At 41.3% G+C, this 25,371-nt stretch overlaps 1 protein-coding gene across 2 annotated transcripts in view; it reads right to left on the reverse strand.

Annotated features, from left to right (window-relative positions):
* Positions 1-9,252: 9,252 nt before the first annotated feature.
* The window catches only part of PLS3 (plastin 3), a 62,928-nt gene continuing 46,809 nt past the window's right edge, over positions 9,253-25,371 (reverse strand). Inside the window, exons 6-18 of one of the 2 annotated variants that reach the window (XM_075835974.1) lie at positions 24,662-24,794; positions 23,551-23,632; positions 22,577-22,742; positions 22,166-22,308; positions 21,261-21,287; positions 19,388-19,483; positions 18,656-18,851; positions 16,251-16,329; positions 13,859-13,973; positions 13,633-13,766; positions 12,779-12,902; positions 12,235-12,359; positions 9,253-10,470 (exon numbers count right to left, since the gene is read on the reverse strand). In XM_075835974.1, coding sequence (XP_075692089.1) covers positions 10,338-10,470; positions 12,235-12,359; positions 12,779-12,902; positions 13,633-13,766; positions 13,859-13,973; positions 16,251-16,329; positions 18,656-18,851; positions 19,388-19,483; positions 21,261-21,287; positions 22,166-22,308; positions 22,577-22,742; positions 23,551-23,632; positions 24,662-24,794 — 1,553 coding nt within the window. In that variant the 3' untranslated portion in view covers positions 9,253-10,337. The remainder of the gene's footprint in view (positions 10,471-12,234; positions 12,360-12,778; positions 12,903-13,632; positions 13,767-13,858; positions 13,974-16,250; positions 16,330-18,655; positions 18,852-19,387; positions 19,484-21,260; positions 21,288-22,165; positions 22,309-22,576; positions 22,743-23,550; positions 23,633-24,661; positions 24,795-25,371) is intronic. The other variant, XM_075835976.1, reaches the window with a different exon arrangement.

Raw genomic sequence — 25,371 nt, forward strand, 5'->3', positions numbered from 1 at the left:
AATGTCTGCTGCGAGAAACTGCAGCATTTGGCCGGCCTGCAAGTGAGAACTGACCCTTACTCTGCCTGTGTGTCAGTCTTCACTGGAGATCTGGCATTTTATTCATGAACCAGGATGAAAACTTGCAGCTTTTTTTGGCATTATGTTTAATCTATTCCAATACATAAAGACAACTTACTACAGGCCATCTATTACTTAGTACTAACTATACACAGACATTACTTTTCGTTGTTTAAAGCAGAGAAACAATGTGCACAGTGAGCTAAAGACAAAATAGAAGCTTGATACAGTAGTTATGCAACTGCTATAGCTCAGGATCACATACCAATAATCTAAATAACATGTTAAATCTTGAGATGCCTAAAAGAATTAAAAGGATTGTTCCGTATTAGGAAAAGAAAAAAAAAAGTCTGCAGTTTTTCTAGAACCAGCGCCACTCTAGTCCACAGGCTGTGTCTGGGATTGCAGCTCAACCCCAATCAAGTGAATAGGGTCTAGCTACAATGTTATGTTCATGGACAAGAGTCGTGCTTTTTATGAAATAAAGCAACCAGTTTTTCCAAATTTTCTTTCTCGTTATCGGCGGGGGTCCTAGAGGTCAGACCCCCACCCATGGTAATGTTTAAAGTAATAAGCCATAACATTATAACTCTATGGCTGTGTGAAGGAAAGCAGGGCATTTGGAGCTCTGTGTTAGGCAACCAGAGCAGAAATTAATAGGCACTAAGTGCTGTTGCGCACGACTGAGTACCACTCGGGCCGCCTTTCACGGCATCCAAGTGGCACCTGATAGTTTTCACTGACCCATTCACTTTAGCGGGTGAATAGAGTCCGTGAAAACTGACCAGATTCTCCAATACGTGGAAAGATATCTTTCCACAGATCACGGCCGGTGCACAACAGTCGTGTGCATGAGGCGTAAAGAGGCACACGTCAGAAACTCAGTTGTAGCGGCTATCCTCCTTTTCTCTTGGCAGCTTGGACTGGAAGTGTAGCATCTTTCTTATTCAACGCTTCTACCGAATGTGACACAATATTCCAAATCTCCAGAACGTGAAGATCCAGTGGTGTCACCCATCATTTGCAGCCTCTGTTGCTAAGCAACAACATAGCTAAAAAAAAATGATTCATTAGTTGTCCTTTGTAAAACCCCCTTTATGCTCTATTTACACTGAGATCCTCCTGACATATACCTCCAATGGAGGCCTTAAAGTTGCATATGTCGCCTATTGACTCCTATAATAAAAACCGTATACTGCGTAGTATAAATTTCTTGCGAGATGCCTCTATATTAAATAGCGTAGACGACTACACTATTCATTAGTTTTAAAAAAAAGTTATGCCAAAAGGACACTCTTTTGGCATAAGTCGGATCAATGTGGGCCTATGGACACGTTCTGTGTACGCATCAGTAGTATTTCCTGGCACATACGTACAACATACACTGCAAACACAAATGCTAACATTTTGTTCAGGCTGTATATGTTTGTGATCTCCAGATTTGCTAACGCCTTCTGTCTATACTTTCCATACCTAATGTATACCAGGGTGCACTTACCATCGAGGCGGCCCCTGCGGCTGTAATGGGTCCCAGCCCAGGTTTACCCCATTCACTTTGCTATTGACTGGCCATAACCCTCCCCAGTACAGAGAAACTGCATTGCAAGCATACAAGCGGGTGGGGAAAGAGCAGGGAGGGGAAATATCTGCGTGGCAAAACCTGGCACCGGTGTATGTTTTAATTTGTCAACAGTCCTGATTCTTTGTGGGACTGTCCTGCCAACCTGACTGCAAAGGTTTTGGGGTTTATACTAATTTGCCTTTAATGGGGGTGTTTAGGAGCTGTTCCTGGTGGTTTAAAATGTCTCATCATTTGGGATGCAAATGTTGGGGAACACATAATAAATATGGAGGTGCTGGCTTCTCTTATTCGTGCACATTTGTTTCATAAGCAAGTAACAGCTGTGAACATCAAGGATTATGCATATAGGGGCGCAGCTATAGGGGGTGCACGGTAGCAATCATACAGGAGTCCTGGAGCTTGAGGGGGCCCAAGGCCACCCTACCACATAAGACACCAGTATTATAAATGGCACATGGTCGTGGGGGTGCTGTAACAGATTTTACTTTGAGGCCTAGGAGCTTCAAGTTACATCTCCAGAAGCATACCTATGTTTTATATGGAGAATACATGTAGAATATGAAGAATTCATCTTGAATTTTGGGCTCTCTTTATATTATAAATGGAATATCCCTTTAAGTTTGTTAAAAAAAATATATATATTTTTTTTAACCATTTCTCTTCTTTGGCGCTCAACCACAGGGAAGGCTCCGGTAGCTTAGGTTTCTTATTAGTTGTGCTAAAAGTAGATATTTACGCAGACAGAACAGAGAACTGGGGGAATTACTATAGTTTCACTGTCGCCTTGAGAGCCGGTACTAAGTTCTGCATCAGCAGAGTCCAGCAATGCTACTAAAATTTTTATTTAAGAGAAACCTCTAGAGAGCAAGACAGTTCAGAGCCATTTTACCGATATGAAGAGACAGGGAACATCGTGTGCAGTAAACAACGTGAGGGGAGAATACTAAACATAGGCCGGATTACACACTGAACATCCCCAGATGGCGCAACGTAAGGAGCCAACTCAGATGAGTCACGAGACAAGTGGTTCACATGGGGAGGTAAAGTCTTTTCCTAATCCTTAAATTGCAAATCCGCAAATCCTGTAGTAAAAGTCGCGATGCATATCTATAGAGTCTATTTTATGAATGAAGACAAACTATTGCTCCAGGTAATCTAGTATTTCAGGCAGGGATAAGGCGGATTAAGGTATTCATTAATGGGATTATAATGACTACTTTATGTCACATATTTGCAGTTCTGGGACCCTCCAGAAACAACATATGCGTGACTGATAATAGCAGCCATCTCTATTCAGAGTTAAGGTGGAAAGTTTGTTTTGCCCTTATCCCTCTACAACGGCATCACTTTCTGTACTGTGATATCACTAAGAATTATTCATATTTTGTGACTATTTTCCTGTGCGGTGATGTCACAGCGTACATGGTAATATTTTTGTATAGCTTATTCCTGTGCTGTGAGATCATTGTGCACGTTATTCTTATGTTGTTACATCACTTTGTGCATTATCCCTGTAATGTGACATCACCGTTTGCAGAATTCCTTTGCTGTAACTTCGCTGCGTAGACTATAATTTTTCTGTGACATCACTTTATGCATTATCCTATGGCATAATTCACAAGATTCCTGGACTGTAACTTTATCTAAATGATTATCTCTTCACTGTTTATTATCCCTATGCTGTGACATCACTGTTTATTATCCCTATGCTGTGACATCACTGTGTATTATCCCTATGCTGTGACATCACTTTGTATATTATCCCATTGCCTGTGCATTAAAAGGAACCTATCCCATCAAATATGCTGTTCTATCTGGAGGCAGCATATTATAGAGCAGGAGGAGCGGAGCAGTAAAAAAAAAAAAATAAATAAATAAATAAATATATTCGTTGTTAGAAAAGATTCCTGAAAAGGCTTCTTAAAATATGCAAAATCGGACCTTTATTACAAATCTTATCATTACATTCAGCATCTATGGTTTTTGATGACAAACTTGTAAAATCAATTGTCTTGTGTGTACATTACACAGTGAATAATATTAATCATAGTTGCTGCTTATTTAGGACACCATAATATACACTGCATTGAGATGGAGATAATGAAATGACACATTGTACTATCATGACATGAAGTCATACAGTAGTTCTGCTGTAAACTGCCCTTGTGTAGCCTCTGGCTATGGTGGCGGTAGTGGAGATCACACAGTGGTAGTGGAGATCACACAGTGGTAGTGGAGATCACACAGTGGTAGTGTTACTACTAAATTGTATGTTGTGCACAGTAAACTCAGTGATACATCATGCACTGGTATGATGTATAATACCATGAACTGCTGCCATCTAGTGGTCGTGAAGTAATCAGCCCAAATGTCAGCAGAGCCTTAATTGCAGTGTCATAACTATTTTTTTAAACTAAGCCTAACTAAATTAAAAGGAGCTTTCCAAGAAAAACGGTTATGCCTAGAGGGTCGGCACACAGGGATGCTTTCTTGGATTTTTTATTTATTGCCTCAGAGCCCATCTCCCTCAAGCCTTCGTTTAAGCAACATGAAGCAATAAAAGTTGGCAACAGAATGAATAAAACTTTTCCATGACTACATACTAACGGGAAGAAATCCTAACCCAGGGGTGAATACAAACCCAGCAGTCTTAATAAAAACAAAAAAACACAAAAAAAACAAACAACATACAGTGAAGGAAATAAGTATTTGATCCCTTGCTGATTTTGTAAGTTTGCCCACTGTCAAAAACATGAACAGTCTAGAATTTTTAGGCTAGGTTAATTTTACCAATGAGACATAGATTATATATAAAAAAAAAAAAAAGAATCACATTGTCAAAATTATATATATTTATTTGCATTGTGCACAGAGAAATAAGTATTTGATCCCTTTGGCAAACAAGACTTAATACTTGGTGGCAAAACCCTTGTTGGCAAGCACAGCAGTCAGACGTTTTTTTGTAGTTGATGATGAGGTTTGCACACATGTTAGATGGAATTTTGGTCCACTCCTCTTTGCAGATCATCTGTAAATCATTAAGATTTCGAGGCTGTCGCTTGGCAACTCGGATCTTCAGCTCCCTCCATAAGTTTTCGATGGGATTAAGGTCTGGAGACTGGCTAGGCCACTCCATGACCTTAATGTGCTTCTTTTTGAGCCACTCCTTTGTTGCCTTGGCTGTATGTTTCGGGTCATTGCCGTGCTGGAAGAGCCAGCCACGAGCCATTTTTGATGTCCTGGTGGAGGGAAGGAGGTTGTCACTCAGGATTTGACTGTACATGGCTCCATCCATTCTCCCATCGATGCGGTGAAGTAGTCCTGTGCCCTTAGCAGAGAAACACCCCCAAAACATGTTTCCACCTCCATGCTTGACAGTGGGGACAGTGTTCTTTGGGTCATAGGCAGCATTTCTCTTCCTCCAAACACGGCGAGTTGAGTTAATGCCAAAGAGCTCAATTTTAGTCTCAACTGACCACAGCACCTTCTCCCAATCACTCTCAGAATCATCCAGATGTTCATTTGCAGGGGGGGGGGGGGGACCTTGCTGGCACTGCAGGATTTTAATCCATTACAGCGTAATGTGTTACCAATGGTTTTCTTGGTGACTGTGGTCCCAGCTGCCTTGAGATCATTAACAAGTTCCCCCCGTGTAGTTTTCGGCTGAGCTCTCACCTTCCTCAGGATCAAGGATACCCCACGAGGTGAGATTTTGCATGGAGCCCCAGATCGATGTCGATTGACAGTCATTTTGTATGTCTTCCATTTTCTTACTATTGCACCAACAGTTGTCTCCTTCTCACCCAGCGTCTTACTTATGGTTTTGTAGCCCATTCCAGCCTTGTGCAGGTCTATGATCTTGTCCCTGACATCCTTAGAAAGCTCTTTGGTCTTGCCCATGTTGTAGAGGTTAGAGTCAGACTGATTAATTGAGTCTGTGGACAGGAGTCTTTTATACAGGTGACCATTTAAGACAGCTGTCTTTAATGCAGGCACCAAGTTGATTTGGAGCGTGTAACTGGTCTGGAGGAGGCTGAACTCTTAATGGTTGGTAGGGGATCAAATACTTATTTCTCTGTGCACAATGCAAATAAATATATATATAATTTTGACTGTGATTTTCTGTTTTGTTTTTTATATATATATATAATCTATCTCTCACTGGTAAAATTAACCTAGCCTAAAAATTCTAGACTGTTCATGACTTTGACAGTGGGCAAACGTACAAAATCAGCAAGGGATCAAATACTTATTTCCTTCACTGTAACTTTAAAAACCCAAATATGGAAAATGACCGTATGGATTGGAAATTCTGTCAAAGGGCACGAAGGACGTTTTGATGGTCATTGCAGACCCCCCCCCCCCCCCCCCTCCAAGAAAAAAAAAAAAAAACAAGAAAAACACAAGGCTATTGTTATTATCGACCTAGATTCTTTCCTGAAACAATAGAATAAAATAAATACTTGTGTAAACTCATTGGGGAGGGGGTCTTACTTCACACCCAGAAAAGAAAAACCCCCCCAAAAAAAACATACATATACAGAAAACAGCAGAAGAAAGGTAAAAACATATAGCAAATATTGATATGTCCTAGGACATCTCTTGGCTTAAGGGGGTTGTCCAGTTTAGAGAACCTATTTTCATACATACCTTAATATTGATTTCTGCGGTAATAGAGGGGGGTCCTCTGTTCAGGACCCTGATCTCTAGACCTTAGTGGAGCGCAATTACAAAGAGCATCTCTTACTCAGGACATGTCAGGTCCTGCGTTTACAGAGAATCAGTTCATTTGAATGGACACTGTGTAATACTCAATGTCCCCTGTGGTGGCACCGCAGGGAAATTTAACTCTTGCGGCCAGGTTTCCCCACAGATTACAGCTGATCGCTGGGGTTTCCAGTAGGGGGGAACTTTGTGCTCATCTTATTATCAAAGTTCCCTTGTAACAAGTAGGGATTGTTCAAAGCGGAGAACCCCTTTAAGTACTAATACAGCCACTTGTGTTAATTTCCCTTTGATAAACATCGCTAACTACATCTAGGCCACAGAATGATGATTAAGCATGGATGGTGGGAATAATTAGATCATTTTTTTGTATTCTGGGATAGATCACTCAAAGCCATCTCTGACCCGAATCAGATAGCGAACTTACAGTGTACCTGCCATTTGCCTTGTTTGGTTTTTTTTGGGGCGAAATAGGTCCAAAATTGTGTCCCGATTAATTTACATAATACATACATCTTTGTAATGGTTTGAGTTCGATTTTTCTGTTACAGACCTGCAAATCCCCTGCTTCCCGTCACACAACCATAGAGTGTCTAACTGGACAACCATCTCTAAAGGTTCACATGAGGCAGATTGTTTGCAGAAATGTCGTTGACTGTCTCATTAATCTGAATGGGCTTTGCAAAAAAATAACCCTATTCACATGTATGGAAAGGCTTTTCAGTAGCAGAAATTTCTGCACCACGTGTGACTATACCGGAAATGAAAAATTGTTGGTTATCAAGTGACTGCTGTGGAAACTTGATCACTTCTTCTGCAACAGCTGTCTCAATGTGGGGTTACTTGGCACCCATTCAAATTAATAGTGTCCGTGTAATACGTTGACATGCGGAGTCCTCCTGGCTAATAGGTCACCTGGACAGAGGTTTCATCCTAATAAGAGAACCCCTTAAAATGCTAAAATTCTTGCTGCCTGCAGCCACCACTAGGAAGAGCTTGGGAGCCTACTGAAGACAAATTTACACAGCTCCCCCTAGTGGATGTCTGGAGACAGCCAAAAGATTATAATTTAAAAGGAGTTACCCACAAACCTCAATGTAAAATTCATAAAGTACAAACATTTCTCAGTTGAAAAATATAATTTTTAGTTGCCCACTTTACATAAGAAATCTTTGTTATTTATGCTATCTGGTCCCCCAGCGGGGCCGCTCCTACTCGCTGCAAAATTACATACTGTGGGCGGGCATAGATCAAATGCTCTGCAGACTACACGTCCCAGAAGTCCAGTCTGCAGAGGGGGCTCCCGATCTCTGCCTATAGCAATCCCAGTGAAGTGTGCAGAATATGGTGTCAGAGATGAAAACAGCATTGGAGGATTCAGGCAGGATTGGAGTTTGCCGACGATCTGGAGTCTGCTTTCTTCTACTCAGCATGCTCAGCCTTTCCAGTGGGCTTAAGCCAGGTACGTGAAACTGCGTATGCGCTGAAAAAAGCGCATCCTCAAGAGGGGAAGCCGGTCACAAGCAGAATCTATAGTGAGCATCTGTATATGTGCCACCATAAATGCAACAGCTCTCCAAAAGCAACAGATACAAATGAGACTACAAACATAGAGCAAGTATGCGGAGAACTGTGAAATGCAGCAATATTTTGAATTAAATCCTATTAAAATCTTTACATTTAGAAGCTTTGCAGTCTGAATTTTTTTAAATGAATGTTAAAGAACGTAGAGGTGATTGATATTAAGCCTTATTCACACGAACGTGTGCGTTTTGCGCACACAAAAAATGCTGCGTTTTTTTCGCGTTGCAGTTGCGTGCGTGGTCAGTATGTGCTGCGTGATTTTCACGCATATGCCATGCTTATGACACTGTTTTTATGTTTACAAACATAAAAGCACCTCCTGCTTTTGTGTTTGTATTCATTCATTTATTTTACAACTGTAGCGCGAATCACGTGTGCCGTGCGCGATTTTCACGCACCCATTGACTTCAACGGGTGCGTAATGCGCCAAAAACGGCCAAGTATAGGACATGTCGTGAGTTTTACAAAGCGGGCAGACGCTGCGTGAAAATCACGGACTGTCTGAACGGCCCTACTGACTAACATAGGTCTGTGAGATGTGCGTGATTTTCATGCGCGTATCATGGACGTAATACACGTTCGTGTGAATAAGGCCTTAGGTGGATCCTGGATCAGAGACACTGAAGAAAGCTGAACTGATGGAATCGGCTGAGAGAGAACAATACAGCTTCTATGTACACAGGACACATAGAAGCTGTATCTGAAAAACTGTAAACTTTTTTTGTAAAAGTCAATTAAAAAAGTGCTAAAACAAAACATTTTTTAATTAATAACTAAACAAACATTCAAAAGGTTTCCATAGTCTTTAAGCAGTATAACAGATTTCTGGGAATACCCATTTAACTTTATGACTGAAGGGACGCAGGGGTTTTGGAGCTCTGTAACAGAAAGACAGCGTTAAAGATATAAAATGGAAAGATCAACATACAATCCTCTAGCGTAAAAAAGTCTATGTATGTTATAAGCAGGTTACAACATGCATTGGTGGGGAAGTCCTCTGCATGCAGCCAGTTAATAGTGTTTATCTAGCAATAGAACGCTGTATATTATGTACCGTAGATATTGAGTTACCTTTTACTGGCTTTTAATATGATGAACTAATTTACTGTGATCGTAATATTATATTGGGGACATTTACACGTTTCGTTCTTGGTATTAAAAATAAATGTTGTCTCTTTGTATAGGTGTTCGAGACCAATAACATTTATCTACGAGAGATTGGGGGGGGGGGACGGGGGACTCCAATAAGTCCTAATTGGTGGTGGAAGAAAAAAAAAAACAAAAAAAAAACAGAAGCGAGGTGCGGAAACATTTTTTTTTTTTATTTGAATTCTGCTTTACCTCCATATCATTATCAACAGCATAAAACAGCAGCATGATCTTAAAAGTCTAGCAGCAGGTTGCCAAAGCGATATCATAAATAGATGTATATATAGATGTTAATGTAGATGTTAATTCTTTGGCCCTACGTTCCACTTTCCCGGATGCAAGCATGTCAAACATACTGCTTATGTGCAGCGTGTGGTCTCTGGCACAAATGAACCCAGCATTTGCAGATAAAACAAGTCGGTTTTATAGCAGATAGAATTTTAAATAAAAATTGTTACAAAAAATAAATGTTCATGCAGGCCTTATACAAAAAGGGAAAAAAATATTCTTTATGGTAATGCTTGAAGTTTGAACCAAGATGCAGACAAAAATGCATTCAATATTAACCAGGAATTACAGAAGGAGATGACGGTTGAGATGAAGATAGAAACGTGTACTACAACCATAGGATGAGAGTGTCTTATGTTTCTGCCGTAGGCAGGTTCTAAGAGTGAAAGGGCTTTCATAGCATGTTATTTCTAGTGTGTCTTTTGACGTAACATCTCAAGCATCACAGGTGCGATTTGTGCAGTTTTTGTATGGAATGAAGTTATGCCCATTGGGCACAATATGACCGCCATATTGGGCATTGGTCTTCTATACTACAGCAAACAGGCCTTATAGCGGCACAAAACATAGTGTGATGTCCAATGTTTAAGTATACATGGTTAAGACTGCATGTGTTAGGTCATGGCGAGACCAAAAAAATAAAAAATATCAATCATATTTGAAAAGCTTGATAAGTATTGCTTGGAATTACTATGGAGGATGAAAAAAGTAAAAAGGAGGTCACAAGTGGTCCAAGTATGAATGCATTTTGGTGTGATCTTGGCAGTTCAGCGTGGAAAGAGCACTTGAGGCGTACAGCGCTTCTTCCTGAGGATTGGGAGGTTTCTAATGTTGCAAAGCAAATCTTGCCACCGTCAAAAAGTTCTTAACAGTGTGAAAAGGCCCCGAACTGTCAGGATTTGTAAGCCACACATCCTCGGTGGATGTCACACCCCTCCACAATTGACATTTACACCTTCTTCATTCCTCGACCCATCAAGCAGGCAAACACAGTCATAACCATTTTGGGCTTCACTTCCACAAGGTCATCTGGCAAGGCATATACTCTTGCTCCAATTCGTCTGGCCATAGACACCGCATAGCTAGAGAAGAATAAAATAATTTACATTAATGTAGTTGTAAGGCAAGAAGAGGCCACAAGAATTATGTGGATTTAGGTTGTGCATTGTGGGTGTCAAGGAGTACAATATTATGTGAGTGACTGACCCCTATTACTTCACATCAAGGGTGCAGGAGAGACACCGCCTGCCTTTCTTTGCATTTAGTTCCCCGCTAGTAATGCAACAGAAAAAAAATATAAAAATGTCTCTACTGCACCTGCCAGGCTAAAACTACAAATTTAAAGGGGTTGGCCAGGGAAAAAAAACATTTTCTAAAATGTGTCCCCCAGCCATGGTTTGCCTTCCCTAAACCCCCTACATACCTTCTAACCAGTTTCTGTTTGATCTCAATCGTCACTGCTGCTCTGTTTGTTTACATCCCTTGCTTCCGGTCCAGAGACAGCTTACACCCCCCTCCATCCACAGCATCTCAGCTATTTGCATACTGCCACACCCCTCTATGTTCACAGGTCATTCCCTGCTGTAATTACAGTCTCACAGCTCCCTCCCTGCACACGGTCACAAACACCCACTAATCCTGTAGGCGACGCCCCACACGGCCCACCCCCTGTAGACAACGCCACACAGCATATATGAACAGTCTCGTCGTCAGTGGCTCCCTCTGACAGAGCAGAATCCCCGGCCAGAGTGTCTTAAATGCTCTGGCCGGGGATTCCGCTGCAGGAGGTGCCCCTGACGTCACTGCCCTTATAAAGGACAGTGAAGACCAGGGCTATTCCTGGAGCGCCGGAGCCCCCGGCCAAAACGTTCCGACGCCATGGCCAGGAACTCCGCTCAGAGTGAGCACCTGACTTCACTGTCCATGTAAAGGCAGTGACAACAGGGGCACCTCCTGCAGCGGAATCCCCAGCCAAGTTGTTGGAAATGCTTTGGCCGGGGATTCCGCTCTAGGAGGAGTGAATGGCAGAGCAGGAAGTGGATAGTTTCCTGCTCCGCCATAGTATTCAATTGTATCTGCGTCCTGAGGAAGCAGATACAATTGAATGTAGCAGTTGCCAGGACGGTCTCGGTAAATTCGGGCAAGTCCCGGCAAAGTTGGCAATTATGTTGTAACCATTGGGGCCTGCAGGGATTGAGGCATAACATGAACGCAGGGAAAGTAGTAGGATGAGGGGGTGTGTACTAGGAGAGATGACTCCGTGTCTTTGCTCAGCCAGGACTTCCGGCTGAGCAGAGGTGTGGGGCGTCATCGACTAAGTTTACAGGCTGTAGGACCAGAGGCGCAGCACTGAAGAGCTCACGAAACATCCGCCCGGCCCACAGCCTGTAAACGTTGTTGATGACGTGAGGTGCTGCTGCTCAGCCGGAAGTGCTGGCCGAGCAAATACAAGAAACATCACAGGAAATAAAAAAATTGACACTAACTGCGCTCACGTGACCACAATGTAGAAATAAGTAACGGTGGCACAATTAAACACATTGTATATTAGAAAATTTATTATGAATGGCACATTAAGTTAAAACATGAATAAAATATTAAGCATAAAACATAAATGAAATAAGGTATTCCTGGCCAACCGCTTTAAAGGTATACAACGGAGCCTATATTTTTAAGCATTGTAAGTCTGAGAAACCCTATTAGCTGCTAGAGGAGACATCTGTACCATAATTCCATATTGCACAAATTATATATTATGGAATTGGAAGTAGTTCCAAATATATTCAAGAATAATGGAAGTGAAAAAAAAAAAAGACAAAAAAACACTACTAATAGCCAAGACTTACGTGGCATTCTCGTGTTTGTCGGCATCCGAAAGCGTACCAGACTTTACCAGGTCATAATTAATACTGCCAGGTTGGATGGCATCAATTAGATCCACTACAGGGAGACTAGTGCTGATCCCTTTGTCCTAAAAAAATAAATAAAAAAATAAAAAATTGTGATAAGCAGCTGATCTGCAAACAAGATAAAGTTTTGAGGTCAGATTTACAGATCAACATCCTCCCAAATATCTTGTAAATGGTGAGGATTTGAAACAAATTATATTAAAAAGTTGTAGAACTGTACAGTGATTTAGCTTTATTTACATTAAACCGGAAGACCCCTTTAATATTTTTCTTGACGTGTGACTCCTGACAATGTCGACTGAAATCGGTAACAATTACTAACCAGGGTGTTGCTTGGACCCACCAGTGCCGTGCTTTAGAGAACAGAGGTGAGGTTGAGCAAATTATCCCCTATTAGACAAATCTAAGAGGGTACGGGACTAGGGCTGATCTGAAAGCACATCTGCCTTTTAATCAGACAGTATAAATAAAATGGCATTACCTTAAAACTGTGAATGGAGGAGGACTTGCCAGCTTCTGCCAAAGTTTTGTTCACCCAATTAACAATTATGTCATCATTAACTTTCTGCCCATCTCCGAGGTCCTCCAGGACATTGAGTGTATACCTAGTAAAACATCATTGAAATATGAAATCTCTTCAGGCCTATTTACAGAGCGAATGAACACTCGTACAAGCACTCGTTTCTGATCATTAGCTTGTGTAAACATGGCAGCGATCAGCCGGCTAATGAGCAAACGCTCGTTTGTCAGCCGATTGCACCTTTTGAGCCACCATAAAAAAAAAAAAAAAAAATCGGCAACGTATCTCCCCTTTTAAACAGGTAGATGTTCTGCTGACAATATGCAAACTGTATTGGGACGAACGATCGCATTAAGCAATCGTTCACCCCCCCCATACTCCCGATCATTGCTCCATGTAAATGGAGCAAACGACCACCGATCGACGTGTTGTATGGTCGATTGGCGCTCATTGCCCTGCAGAAAATCTGCCCACTTAAAACCACTCTTAAACATAGATCAGGATAGTTTGAAAAACTTATTAAATGTTTTGTTTAAAGGTTTCAGGGAAAATAAATCTACCTCCAAAAGTGGAAATCTTAAAAAGTGGTTGTCCACTTCGTACAATCCATTCCATTTAAAACATTCACCAGACGTTAATATGATCACAGGGTGTCCCCTAGCTAGAACCCAAGCGATTAGCTAAAATCTGCAGGGGAATCTCGCAGAAAGTATTCCATTTCCCAACAGCGCCACCACAGGGGAAATTAAGCCCTACACAGGTCATTTGAAAATGGGGTTTATAAACCAGACAACCCCTTTAAAGCGGACACTGACCTTCTCATGAGTTGCCAGACTACTGCAAGGGTCAGTGTTGAATTGCCATCGTTCAGGTCCTGCCCACCAATACCAACCAGGGAGAACTTGGCAGTGTTTTTACCCAAGTCCACTGCATAATTACAGTTCTCAAGCTAGATGAAAAAAGAAAGTCAGTTGTATAAAGATAAATAGTATTGGTGGATGGCTCATCATAAATGTAATCTAACATTCTGCTCGGACTTACTTTTTTCATGTTTGCACCAAGTTTAGGGTATGGGGGCTTGTTTACTTTACTCCAATCAACTGGCACTTTAATCTTTTCATATAGCTGAAGAATTACCAGGGCATCCTGCAAGTCACTGGGAAAAAAAAAAAGTTTTAAAAAAATTACACATTACAAAATTATTCTACAATTATGTTTTAGGCTCTGTTCACATCTACACTCTTATTTGGGATGCGCCTGATCAACAGAAAGAAACCAATTGCGCCCAACGGAACCCATTTACTATAATGGGTTCCGTGGGGCTTCCGTCATTTTACCGGACAAAGTATCGCTGTGAACATAGCCTTTCACTGACTAAGTCATTTAAAACGTATTAGGTTATATTAAAGAGAAATCTTTCAGCTCAGACATGTCCGTTTCAGGACATACTTGCATACCCCACTAAAAAACAATTCTGGGGCACAATTTTTTATAACTTTGCATTGTGCCATTCCTCTATTATTCCTCCTGAAAATGTAAGAATAACTTGACAAGTTGGCGTCACCATTGACCTCCATAGGGTGTGATTGGATGATATCAGACGGTGTGGAATGACTGACAGGTGGAATGGTGACATCAAGAAGTCAATTTATTCATTCAATTCTAGGATGAATATCAGAGGAACATTACTTCATGGGGAATACAAGTATTTACTTAGGCCTCATGCACACGACCGTGCTCGTAATTACGACTCGTAATTACGATCACGGCCGGCCGTCCGCTTTTGCGAGCCGTGCTGCCATTATAAAGTATAGCAGCACGGCCCGTAAAATGAAAAAATAGAACATGTTCTATTTTTTTTTTTTAACGGCACGGGCACCTTCCCGTGAGAAAACGGAAAGGTACCCGTGACTAACAGAAGTCTATGGGCCCGTTATTGCGGGACGTAATTACGACGCGCAATAACGGGTGTTTTTACGGTCGTGTGCATGAGGCCTAAAACAGACATGTAAGGGCGAAAAATCTTAACCTGCATAGCCTTGAAATACTGTACTCTTATTTGCCCATACAAAAATACATTTTCTGTCCTTTATATGGTTGTAGTACACCAGTTGCGTGGCCTCACGCTTCTTTGACACTTTATTCTGCTTTAGGCCTCACTTGCCCAGATCCTGTACAGTGGCGCTCGGAGCAGCCATGATTCTGTGCCACTGAGATGTAGGCACCGTGTGTGACGTATAGTGTGGTGGAGCATTATAATCTCCCACAGAGAGCATGCGATGAAACATGCCTTACTTTTGGGGGTCATCTCTACTGGTGCATGCGGATGCCCACTTTCCTGGACTGACCGTCTCCTGAATTCCACAAAGTTCAGTAAATTCTCTTTAATATAGGAACTTGAAGAAATAATGTAAACTTAGATTTGCAACTGCTGAAATGTAGGACAATTAATTTGGAAAACCAAATCTGGAATGTCAGGTCACATATTGATCAGTTAAACATGTGTATACCATGTAGGACCTGGTAGGTTTGTTTTTCCTTTGTGGTGTTTCATGGTTTGCGTTGTCCCCTGTGTGTTCTGTGTCTCTCCTGTGTATGTTGTGCTTGTGACTGAGCAGCAGGTGGCAGTGCAGAACGGCGAAAAGCTGAATTAGGCATGGAGGTCATGTGTGTTGCCATGGTAGCCTGCTCCAGGCCTTAGTAAGGACTAGGCCCAAGTAGAACGAGTATCCTCAAAGAGGGAGACCTTTGGGAAGCCATTGCTGGTGTGGGCTGTGCATGCCAGCCCTGTATTAGTGTCTCCTGCGGAAAAAAAGACTGCCTGTTTTGAGACCTACTGAGAGACATATTCACCCAAATCAAGAAGAGTAAAGACCCTTTTACACGGCCCAATGATTCAATGCTTGTTCCCGATCATTGCCCTCTGTAAACAGGGCAACGTATTGGCCGATGAATGTGCAAACGCTTATTCCATCGCTTGATTGGATCATTTATATGGCCAATAAAATGGTCCCTAGTCAATAGATGCATTGGGAGCCCGAGATCCGGTTTTCTCAAAAGTACAGTGATTCCCGACCCAGGTCAGAATGAAGATCACATGGGCGGCACTGGACCGGAAAACCACATGATGCACGGCTCGGTAGGTATTTCTGCACACAGCAAGTGGATTCCACATCTCATTTTTAACGGGCCCTTAGAAAATGATAGCAGCCACCTAAATAGCTGCCATGGTCAACAACTCCACTTTTCATTTGCACCAGTTTTGATATATCTCCCCCATGGTGTACTGCAAGAAACTGCATTAAGTAAACATTGTCTCAATTTGCAGAAGTGTCTAAATCTGCAACGCAAGAAACACGTGCCTGCTCTTGTTGCCCCCCGTGTTACACTTATGCTTCTAGTATTTGAACACATGGAGATAATAGATACTTACTTGTACATGTGATTAACATGGGGATTCACACCAAGGGAGTTCATCCAGTTACGGAACGTTCTTTCCTCTCTGGTTTCTCCTGAAAAAGAATAAAATACATTCCCTGTTCGTATATTTTAGTTGTTTTTTTTTTTAGCTCATTTGACCATTTACAGATCATGTAGCTTGACAATAAAATTAATAATGAACATTTCAATATTGAAAACAAACTTTTCAGTTACTTTATGATGACATTGATCTAAGCTATGGTATAAACAATGTGCAGTATATGCGTTATCATTAATACGGTTCTTAGGGGTTTATTCACACCAGGAAAGCTCCCGGCACATACACTGAACGTATCCATCGGACCCCATTGACCTGACAGATGCCAAAAGAGCGTACTTACGTTGCATACGTAGTGAAGGAACGCGTTGGCATACCTATTTCTGTATGGAGGCATCCAGTAAAGATAAAAAAACATTCAATATACATTTTCTTTTACAATGGGACCCTATGGATGAAATATGCCACTGTATGCCTATACAGTGGCATCTGTTGGAGGTATACGTCATGAACTACCACCTTTACCGGAAGGCTCACGCGTAGTGTGAATAGAGCCTTAGTCTCTATCAGATCAAAATGCAATACAACAAACTTCCAATAGATGGCATTAGAAGATAAGTATATTTGAAGACGCACTTTAACCCTTCATATCTTTTGTTTCTTTTTCACAGCAATACACCAACGAATAATGAAGGCATTTTTGAAGAATGAATACATACAAGTCTGTTATTGGTATGCATATTTCAACTTTAAATGGTTTTCTGAGATTTTAAATCGGCAACCCCAAACAAAAAGGTAGCCAAAACGGCGCTTGCTGGAGCAGTGCGGCCATATGAGCTGCACTCATATGGGTATAGATGTGCCAGAGACTTCAGTGAAGGATCTGCCGAAAAATCATTACGGCTGATTGGCAAGAGTATGGAAGGTGGTAGTGAGGGGGGTGTTCAACAAATGCCGTCAAAGAACCGCAAACGCTGTTACTACAGATTACTATGAAAGCAATTTGAATACTGTAGCAACATCATATTGGGGAATTCCTATTCATGCAGGTGAGTGAAAAGCACAAAGTATGAAAAAGAATTGTGGGGTTGAGTATTATTTGCATATTTAATTAATTTAAAAAAAAAAATTCTGATTGTAGGAATAAATCCAGTGAGAATTATGTTAAAGAGAAGGTGTCATGAATTTTTTTTTTTTATTATTATTAGATTGCTTTTAATAAAATATAAAACAAAACAAACATTTTTATTTATTAGTGTCGTGACTTTAAACTTTTTACTGTGTTCTTACTTTTACTTCTTTTTTTCCATCTCAGTATGTGTCGATTAACGACACATACAGAGATGGAATACGGCACATACAACCCCATAGTGTGCGCGAACGGGGGCGTTCCGTTCTCAAAAGTGTACGCCGTCTGTGTGGGAACGGTGCATGCGCCGCTCCCACACAGACCAAAACTAAGCTCATTCGTAGAGCAAAATCCGGCGCCATTTTCATGTGGACCGGAAGCCGCTGCCAGACAGTAAGATGACGACTTCAGGCCATATGTTCAACGAAGCGAAGGCACAAGGAGCCAGCAGGTAATTTAGGTTTGTGTATGTGATGTGAGTATTATGTGTGTGTGATACTGTCTGCTGAGCCCTGTATCTAATCCTCCTACACTGTGCAGTCGCTCAGAAAATGGCCTCACACAGTGTAGGAGGTTTGAAGATTCAATCCCTTCTTTCTCCTGGCACTAGCCAGAAGAAGGGAGGGGGGATTGTGTGAGGACACTAGAGGAGAGTGTGTCCACCCCAAATTTGCAGCATACATCAATGAGGTTGCTTTAACACAGTGACCATGCTGCAATTTTGGAAACTGCTCCCTCTAGTGACCAGCACATGGAAATTTTATAAATTAGAATCTAATTTATAATATTTCCTGACTTGTGAAAAAATTAAAACCCCCTCAAAAAACAAGGGGGCACTCCCTCCGTCTGGAGAAAAAAAGGTTCAAGCTGCAGAGGCGACAAGCCTTCTTTACTGTGAGAACTGTGAATTTATGGAATAGCCTACCGCAGGAGCTGGTCACAGCAGGGACAGTAGATGGCTTTAAAAAAGGGTTAGATAATTTCCTAGAACAAAAAAATATTAGCTCCTATGTGTAGAAATTTTTCCTTCCCTTTTCCCTTCCCTTGGTTGAACTTGATGGACATGTGTCTTTTTTCAGCCGTACTAACTATGTAACTATGTAACTATGTAACTATGTGTAATCACTCAAATACTAGCTGTTTAACTGAAAAAAATAAAAAATAATAATACATTTCTAGCGACACATTCCCTTTAAGACTTTTCATTCTGATAACACATGGCATTGCTCACCTTCCAGGAGTGACCAGTCAATGTCCTGGTTCTCAGGCTTCGTAAGTGCTGGGTATTTATTGAACAAGTTTGCCACAAATGCCAAGTTTAATTTAGGATTTCCGCTGACAACGTCGGCAGGAGTAACAAACTGTCTGCAGCCAAGCCTATCTGCTTGCTGGAGCATGTTCTCTGCCCTCTTCAGATCATCCTTCTCCTGTTGGAACAAGCACGACAAAAAAAAGTTTCCAATGTCAAAGATGTATCCAGAAATACTTTGATTAAACAGACATAAAAACAGGATCATAAGTGTATAGTATTTGCAAACCATGGACCAACTTATTTTAATACTACCATCATACGTCCTACCCGAGTGTAAAACCCACACTGACCCTAAAAAGCATTTCTCACAGAATCAAAACAAATCCTAGTAAATATACGCATATATAATAATAAATTGATGAATTGTCCGTTGAGGACAGCGCTATATTCACTGGTGAGTTTTTCAGTTTGTTTTTTTTAGGAAGTGCGACAAATATTACCTAGTAGACTATTTGCAGGTTACATGCCTGACCCCTTTTTTCCCCCAAAGTAAAGGGGAAATCTGGTTTCTTTTCAAACCTCCTGACCGGTTAAAATGCATTAAGCGATTTTTATTGGTGACTGTTGAATCAGAGGCCTAAAATATTATTATGCACCTAAAACTGGCACGCGGCATGGCATGTGCTGCATATACTGCAGGGGTGAACTTACACTGAATCCAGACATGTTAATATCTATTCGCTCTTCACCCTCCTTCTGCCCTTTAGGTGCAATCTGGTTCAGCAGATGGAAATAGGCTCTGGAGTCCTGCGGTTTAGAAGACGAGAAATCTCTTAGTTAAGAGGAAAATCACGGTATAATAAAGAATTAGACAAAAATACCATCACCTTCTCCACATGAGTAGTTAAAGATTCAGCACCGCTGAGCTTTCATTCAGAAGATTAAGACGTTGCACTAACCAGTAATTCTGAATATCGAAATTCATCTGAAATAGTCCCCTTACGAGTAAAGCGATTCAGGTAATAGGGGAGGGCAGCCACAGGGGAATTAAATTCCTTGCAGCAGTTCTCACCATCATCACAGCTCATCTTTCTTCATTTAGGCAATACGGAACAAAAACTGCTATATTCTGCTTATTGTACCCAGGAGTGCAGGAAATGGAGACCCTGATGATCTCAAAGATGTCCCTGCCTAATAGCAGAGTGGCTTCCACGTATAAATTTAGTAGGAGCATTTGAACTTTAAAAACACTAAGGCCCCATAAGTACATGGCCATATTACAGTTCCGTGTTGTACCGACCCCTAACAGACTCCGAGGTGCACGGGGCTTTACTCTACCCTCTGTATATCTTCGCTTTCATGCAAAGCTATACAGAAAAGCATGGCATGCTCAATCCCATGCCGTATTATGGAGGCATTCTCTCCTAGAAGCAATGTTTCTAAAGGAGAAAGTCTCCGACATACGCACTAACTGAATCAACAGATAGTGGCAAGACGACACTCCATGTGCCGCCATACAGCCTTTTGCACGCTTGCCGGAGGCCCAAAGCTGGTTTCAGACGGCCGTATTGGAGACTCATTTTAACAGCCATATTACCACTGCAAGCCTCAGACCACTCACTGTTCTACTAAACCCAACACCATAGGGTTCTACAGTGAAGTTAGCTTCAGGAGAACCGCAGTGGATCAGGGTCTTGCAGACACGGTATGCAAATTGGGAAAAAAAAATGGCCGTGAAAAATCAAGTAGGGTTATTAAAATTAGTGCAAGAGAAAAGTTGGGGAGTTGCCTATACCCACAAAGTCTACCCAACGCTAATTTTCCAACATCCCTCTGAAAAATACTACCCCTTCCCCTTGTGAACTAATTTTGATAAATATCTCCCCCTCTAATATAGTAAAACTAAATTTTTACTCATTAGGTGACTTCATTTCCCCTTCGCTTATGTCAAACAAAAAAAAGTAGACGGCACAACAACTCTGAAGTGTGTATGACATTTTTATGCAGCAGAAATCATGCCAAATTATAATTTTAGCCACTTGGCACTCATTCATGGATAGGTGGCGATATTTCTGCTATTTATTTTACTTATCAAACACATTACTAAAATATACACAACAGCTAATGCCCCCCGCCAGATTATATGGGTTAACGAGGTTTGAAAAAGATGGCTGTTTTCTTCCAAAAACAGTGCCACATCTTTTCATGGGTTGTGCATGGTATAGCAGCCCATCTCTATTAAAGGGGATGGGGCTGAGCTGCATTACCACACACAACCTGACGACATGTTTGGTGCGTTTTTGTTTTTTGTTAAAGAAAGCAGCCATGTTATTGGTTTCTTTTTAATTCTGGTCAACCCCTTATTACATGAGATTCTTCATTAGGAACCCAACACATTTTCTGCCATCAATCTGCCTCAATTGCCGTTTCTTACAATACGCCAGTCCGTACAAAATCTGAAGGGGTTCCTAATGCACGGTTTAATTTTTCATAGACAGGTACGTTTACTGTAGGTTACTAGAGCACTATATGGGCGCTTGGTACCCCTTTTTCATCAATCATATACATCATGTGAACAATGTACCTTCACAGAGTTACCAAAGTCAGTTAGCTGAAGATAGAGGAGCAGAAGAATCCATATGAAGCATTCAGGGAGAGACGGATGCAATTCATTAGACAACATCTATACAACCATAATCACCTGGTTATCTGAGCCATGCCAGTAGTAACAGAATGCAGAAAATATTGAGTCAATGTATACATGCGTCCTAATATAGATATCACAACGCGTTTTACATTAGTACAACATTGTACTGCTGGACTAAGAAAAACGTGAGTTCTGCTATATATGTAATATTAAAGTGAGATATTTTTAATTATATGCCAAGTATTATCCTACTTATGCAATTGGCTAATATGTTATAATGAGGAGCCATCCATTCCCCATCCTTGTCCTACAGATCTGCACAATAACTTGGGTCTAGGAGTCCATTGACATCAGACTGCATTATGCGAACAGACACGGTGTACAGATAAAGTAAAGAGTATTAGAAATCATCATCAAAAGACTACTGCATATCAATGAAATAATTACATTATAATGCTTTGTGATTTATGAGTCATATTACAGGCCCTATGGAGCGCAAAACAGTATAAGGGAAGAACGACGTTACTAGAGATGGGAAAAAGTCAACGGGAACTCAGCGACTATCCCCCGTCCTGTATAATTTGGATTTAGCATGTATAGAATAATTGATTTTTGGTAATAAAAAGATTAAAAAAGGAAGAGGTTGAGAATGCGAGAATAGATTTTGTGACCTTGAGAGAAAAATACAAAAATGAATGAAAGATCAGTAATGAGTCTTCAATAACAACCCCGTGTAACGCTAGCTTTCCCCAGGAGACAGAAAGAGGTCACATGATACATCATTAAAGAGATGCCGTCATTTATGTCAGTTAGCGATGTCGGCAATTGATCTACACCAGTACCTTAATATCGCAGCTGAAGTTATTGATTTTCTGCCAGCCAGCGTTCTCCAGATGGAAGTTGGCCCATCTCAGGAGCAGCTCTTCTGGGGACAATTTCATCAGATCTTCCAGCGTTTCTCCATCACGAAGTAATGCAGCCAAGGCTGGAACACATCAGTCAAATGTCGAGATTAATGGAACCACAGGGGTTTACTTTTAGCTCTTGGAAACATCCGACCATTTAAAGTTACAAATGAAAGACACTTAAAAGAAATATTCAGTGTCTATAACATAAAGTGTGACCACTACAGAAATTAAACAGTACAACGGAACAGTTGCTTCCGCTTTTCCCTTGTTCTGCTCCCTTGACGGAGCAGAACAAGGGAAAGACCCGATGTAATTGTGAACATAGCCTTCGTTGACACTTCTTACCTTCATTCCGGCTGAGCTCAATGTCTGCAAACAAACCGATCTTTATAATCTGCCACAGGAGCCCCAACACCAGGTGAGGTTTCCCAGCTTTGAGATCTTCTGCGCCAATGTTAACGACATGGCAGCCAATGGCAGAGGCAGAGTTTAGTGCCAAGTTCAGATTTTCCTATTAACAGATATAGTCAATATAATGAGAGCGAAATTCCCAACTAATCCAGAAGTTCCTCCCATACTATTCAATATTTTTAAGAAGGAGGTGGTGTTTTTTTTTTGTTTGCATTTTTATATATCTCCATAAAAATGTTCTGTTGGCATGGATAGGAGAAGAAACGTCTACGTTTAAAACGTAGGTAGACACTTGTTTCTGCACTAATGCACTTCATTCATGTAATGCCTGCAGCCACCACTAGGGGGAGCTTTCTGCATTATACATTGAACATAATAAAATAGTATGCAGTAAGCTCCCCCTAGTGGTGGCTGCAGGCCGAGAGTTTTATTTTTTTATTTTAGGTCTAATTAAAAGTTGAGTTCTGTATAAGACAAATGGCGCTCTGACCACCATAAACATAAATGAATAAAATAAACTATGCAGAATTTACCTACAGTATTTAATACAATGCGCAGCCAATTATTTCCCCTATATTATATTACAGCATTACGTTCACAATGTAAGACAATATGTACAGTTAAGTCCACGCCAAAATTAGAAGAAACGCGAACATTACAGTAAAAGCAAAAAGACAGCCCTACTCAAATACAAAACCAAAACACATGCAAATATTGTACAGTATATATATAGCTCTATCGGATCCAAAGAACAGGGACTTGCTGTGTACAAATGGCTGGAGGGTGAGGGCTTTGTGAGTCGTGCTCATGTGCGGTACAGGAAAGCTTCTGACTCAGAGCATGACACAAGCATTTCCAATATAATATGGAGCACACCTTCCAGCAAGCTAATCCTCTATGTGACTCACCTGGATGGTGAAGGGAGTCAGCTTCTTCTTGTTTATTGCTCTTTCATCAATGGTGTCCGGTACAGACAGGTTAATCATTTTACTGGAAAATAATAATAATTATATTATGAAGCCTTAAAACTATTCTCAGAAACCTCAAGACGTGATCATCCCCCTAAGACCTTATGCACACGGCCGTGCCCGGATTCACTGCCCACGAGTGCAGTCACGGCCGGCCGCAGTCTAGGCCCGTGCTCGCATACAAAGTATGGAAGCACAGCCCGTAAAAACGCAAAAGATAGGACATGTCCTATCTTTTGCGGTACACTTCTATGGCTCAGACACCTCCCCGTAAATAAACGGGAAGGTGTCCGTGGACGATAGAAGTGAATGCGTCCATAATTCTGGGCCATAATTCCGGTCTGCAATTGCGGACAATTTTTACGTCCGTGTGCATGGGGCTTAAGGCCCGTAATTACGGTTACGGGCCGGCGGGGGACAGCCGCCCACATTTACGGGCCATGCTCCAATTATAAAGTATGGGAGCATGGTCCGTAAAGTAGAAAAATAGGACATGTCTTTTTTTTACAAAAAGTCTCTACGGCATGGACAACTTCCCGTAAGTATACGTCAGTCAGCCATAGAAATGAATGGGTCCGTACATATCGGTGATTTTACGGTCGTGTGCATGAGGCCTAAGACTGGTTTTCTACATGTAATACAGTTTAGATGACCAGGCACTATACACAGAAACCTGTATCCTTGCTCACTTATATGTTGTACAGTAAAACATCGTTACTCCGGCATCAACGGGAGGTGGTAGATGCAGGATTATCAGATATTCATAAAAAAAAATATTCAATTGAACTTTGCGGAAATATAAATATCTATGGAGCGAGTAACACTTTCTTTTCCTGTTTGACTACATCCCACCCATGCGTTTAATCACTATTTACACGTCAAGCATTTTTCACTCAACTTATACATAGCACAAATAAGAGGGGGCAACTAGAATGGCAGCCGTCACTGTCCAGTAGCCTATATGTAATACAGAAAAAGCTGCGTGAGCATGTGCAGCCACCTGCCAGGAAGAGGAGACCAGGGGGCGCCCTCGTTCTTCAGCCCTACTTACCACAGCACAATGCCATCTCGTAAAGCCCGGAACAAGTCGTTGGTGTTTGGATTCATGGGCAGCACGTGTTTGCAGTCTGGGTCGTTCTCCAAGGCTTTATTTATCCAGTTGACAAAGGCGTATTTTTCCTCCTCTAAAACAGAAAAAAATGTAAAAAAAAAAATTAACACAAGCTTGTGAGTTTATATATTTATTGACAATTTATGCACACAGTCCGAACAATGCATAAAGGGGTTAAAGTTAAAATGCTCATTGGAACAAGGCATCATAAAAAATGCACTCTTGGCCATAATTTACAAAAGAATTGAATGTAAGGAAAAGTTCTAGTCTTTACCTTGTACCCAACTGAAGCTGGGGACAAGCAGGCATGTTCTCATGTAGGGGGTAGAATGAGGTGCGGACGTCACGTATCCATACAAGCCCCTCTGCGCCCTGCTGGGTTGTACAGTTTGATTTCTCTAGAACATGGCGATCAAGCCGAGTCACCCACCAGCAGTGGATCATGTTGCTAGGCAACTACACAATTATTCTGGTGCTGCCTACATACACAATTAGCCCTGTGTACCCCTGAGGACGCTACTAGTTAGCGAAACATGTCGGGGGGGGCTCTATGTGTTTTAATTTCCTGCCTTAGCCGAATTTATTCCTCAACAAGCCATATGGTATTTACTGGTTGTAACTGACTCTTTGTATGTCGGTCAGCATTTACT

The sequence above is a fragment of the Rhinoderma darwinii genome, chromosome 8 (genome assembly GCF_050947455.1).
Source record: "Rhinoderma darwinii isolate aRhiDar2 chromosome 8, aRhiDar2.hap1, whole genome shotgun sequence".
Lineage (NCBI taxonomy): Eukaryota > Metazoa > Chordata > Amphibia > Anura > Rhinodermatidae > Rhinoderma > Rhinoderma darwinii.